At 44.8% G+C, this 2,531-nt stretch overlaps 1 protein-coding gene across 2 annotated transcripts in view; it reads right to left on the bottom strand.

Annotated features, from left to right (window-relative positions):
* The window catches only part of lmnb2 (lamin B2), a 23,069-nt gene extending 21,590 nt beyond the window's left edge, over positions 1-1,479 (bottom strand). For both annotated transcript variants that reach the window (XM_015398320.1, XM_015398319.1), the window contains exon 1: positions 1,080-1,479. In XM_015398320.1, coding sequence (XP_015253806.1) covers positions 1,080-1,298 — 219 coding nt within the window. In that variant the 5' untranslated portion in view covers positions 1,299-1,479. The remainder of the gene's footprint in view (positions 1-1,079) is intronic.
* Positions 1,480-2,531: the final 1,052 nt, after the last annotated feature.

The raw sequence follows: 2,531 nt of genomic DNA, 5'->3' as shown, positions 1-2,531 counted from the left end.
ATGTTCAGTCGTCTTACAGTCGCGATCCAAGTTAGCCGACGACTCTTTATCTCTGACGCTTGGTCTCCATGGTTACGCCTCCAGTCAGGAAAGCAGTGGAAAGTTAAACCTTTTTCTATGTTTCCATGGCGATCATGTGTTGAGCTGTTACAGCCCACAATACAGCAACGGTTTACCATGGTTGAAATCAAGTTAAGGTGAAATTAATCAAATTAAAACACGGCTGAGAGGGAGTACAGTACGCGGTAGTCATAGGCAGTAGTCTGAGCAGCGGTAAAAGACGCATTCAACATGGCGGCGACGCGAAGTGCCTACGTCACGACAACCAAGCCCTATAGTGAAAACAGCAGTAATGGTGAAAACAGCAGTAATGGTGAAAACAGTGATGATGAACGGCGGGCGGTTTGATTCTGCTCCTAATAAAACAGAAATAAGTTTTATTACTTCTTCCTACTCCTTTTCGAACATGATGGGATGTACATGTTTTTTTTTTCTTTTTCTTCTTTGTTTTGTTTTGTTTGACTTTATTAATTTACTTATATTTGCTTTTTATTAAGCGTTCGAAATAAATGATCAATAAACAATAAATGGAACTTTATTGATCTGAGATCGGAGTGTTTAACCCCTCCCCTCAGGGAGCAGAGGGCTGCCACGGTAGGAGCAGAGTGGGGCTGAGGGACCCAGAGTGGCAGTCTGTGGGAGTGGGTCAGGATTCCCGGCTCTAACCTGTAGACCTCCCAAACACAGACTGCCCTCCTGCATCTTTCTGTTTATCGTTTTCCTGCATTTAGGAACCAAAAAATGAAAGTTAGATCAGCCAATCAGAGGCAGAGCTGCTGATAGAAATCAAAGCTACGGTGGCCCGCTGGGTTCAGTTCAATCAGACTCCTCAGTAAAGTGGAGCTGCTGTTTTCTGCTCCAGTCTAAACCCGTCCGGACTCGGTTAGACCAGAACCTACATGGGTCCTGGTCCTGGTCCGGTCCCCCACCCCCCCTCCCTCAGACACCGGGGCGGAGCCAGGCAGCAGAGCCGCGGTAAATCGCGCCTCTCTGGGCCCAGCAGGGGCGCCTCCACCCACCTCTCTGGTAGTGACCTCCTCCTTCTCGGACACCTTCACCATCAGCCGGTCGTTCTCCACCTCCAGGGAGCGGACCCGGTCTATGTAGACCGCCAGGCGGTCGTTGAGGTGCTGCAGGTCCTGCTTCTCCTGGAGGCGGGATATCCTGGTGGGGGACAGAGGCGTGGAGGCCGCTGGCCGCCCCGCTTCTCTGCTCGGAGTACCGCGGACTGTCGCCATGCTGCTCGATCCTCGGTTAGTTTGAAGCCGGAAGTAGTGAAGCTAGAGGAGAGTTTCCGGTTGGTCGGAGCGGCGTCGCTGCGGCGGTTCCTCTAAAAGAGCGAAAGAAAGCAATCAATGAGCAGCAGGAGCGGGAAGCGGAGCCTCTTCCTCACAGCGATGGCTTTCCAAGATGGCCGACACCGCGCCAAAAGCAGGGGACGTTTCCGGTGCCGCAAGGCATGATGGGAGATTTCTGGCTTTGAATAACATGTGGAGACCACCTGTTACCAAAACCATTTGTCACTCAGATTAAAGATCTAATAACATATTATCTATGATGATCTATTGATGGAACATTAATCATCCAATCAGCAAACTTAGAATCTTTCTAAATTAAACTTTATTCCCTGGAAAATAAATCAAAACAACATTCTTTGCAAATTTGATTAAAAAAAAATTAATTAGTTCAAATGTTAAGAATTCTTTGAATAAACTCCATCCATCTTCTGACACGCTTGTCCCTGCTGGGGGGGGAGGGCTGCTGGTGTCCATCTCCAGCAGCCAGTGGGCGGGAGGCGGGGTCCAGCCTGGACAGGTCACCAGGCCATAGCAGTAAATAAAACTCCCAAAAGCTAAATAAATACACTTTAAAATGTTAAATACTGTCAGAAGAACTGATGGGATTTGGTTTTAATGACCATAAATGCTCATTGTGTGAAAGTGACGTAGAAACCACAGACTTCTATAGATAGATAAACCAAATCATTTTGGAATTTCTCATAGAGATGGATCAAATAAAAAGATTTTAAAATCTCTCTAGAGATACGGGAACTTTGGGATACTATTAAATAAAAACAATAAAACTTTAACCTAATTCTGTGTTTAAGCATAACCTTTTATTCATAAACGATGAGAGTTGAGATCATCCTCAGTCTTTAAGGTTTTCTATAATCTGAATTCGTTATATTTGAAACGTCTTAAATGTATCGAATCATGACTGAACAGCTGATGGGATTAATCAGCGATGTTCATCAATCCTCTTGTTATTTTAATTATAGTTTAATTATTATCATTCCTTTATTCTTTTTTTGTTCCTTATCAATCCTATCTTATATTTCCAGTTTGAAATCTGCCGCTGCTCTGCCCTCTGCAGAGACTGTTGCTCAGAGTTCCTTCTTTAAACTTTGTATAAATAAAGTTCATTTAAAAAAAGGAAAAAAAACTACCTTGGCGTCAGACGCAGCAAACTCA

Source organism: Cyprinodon variegatus, unplaced genomic scaffold (assembly GCF_000732505.1).
Source record: "Cyprinodon variegatus isolate N-32 unplaced genomic scaffold, C_variegatus-1.0 Scaffold926, whole genome shotgun sequence".
In the NCBI taxonomy this organism is placed as follows: domain Eukaryota; kingdom Metazoa; phylum Chordata; class Actinopteri; order Cyprinodontiformes; family Cyprinodontidae; genus Cyprinodon; species Cyprinodon variegatus.
This window is presented reverse-complemented; position numbering and strand designations above follow the sequence as displayed.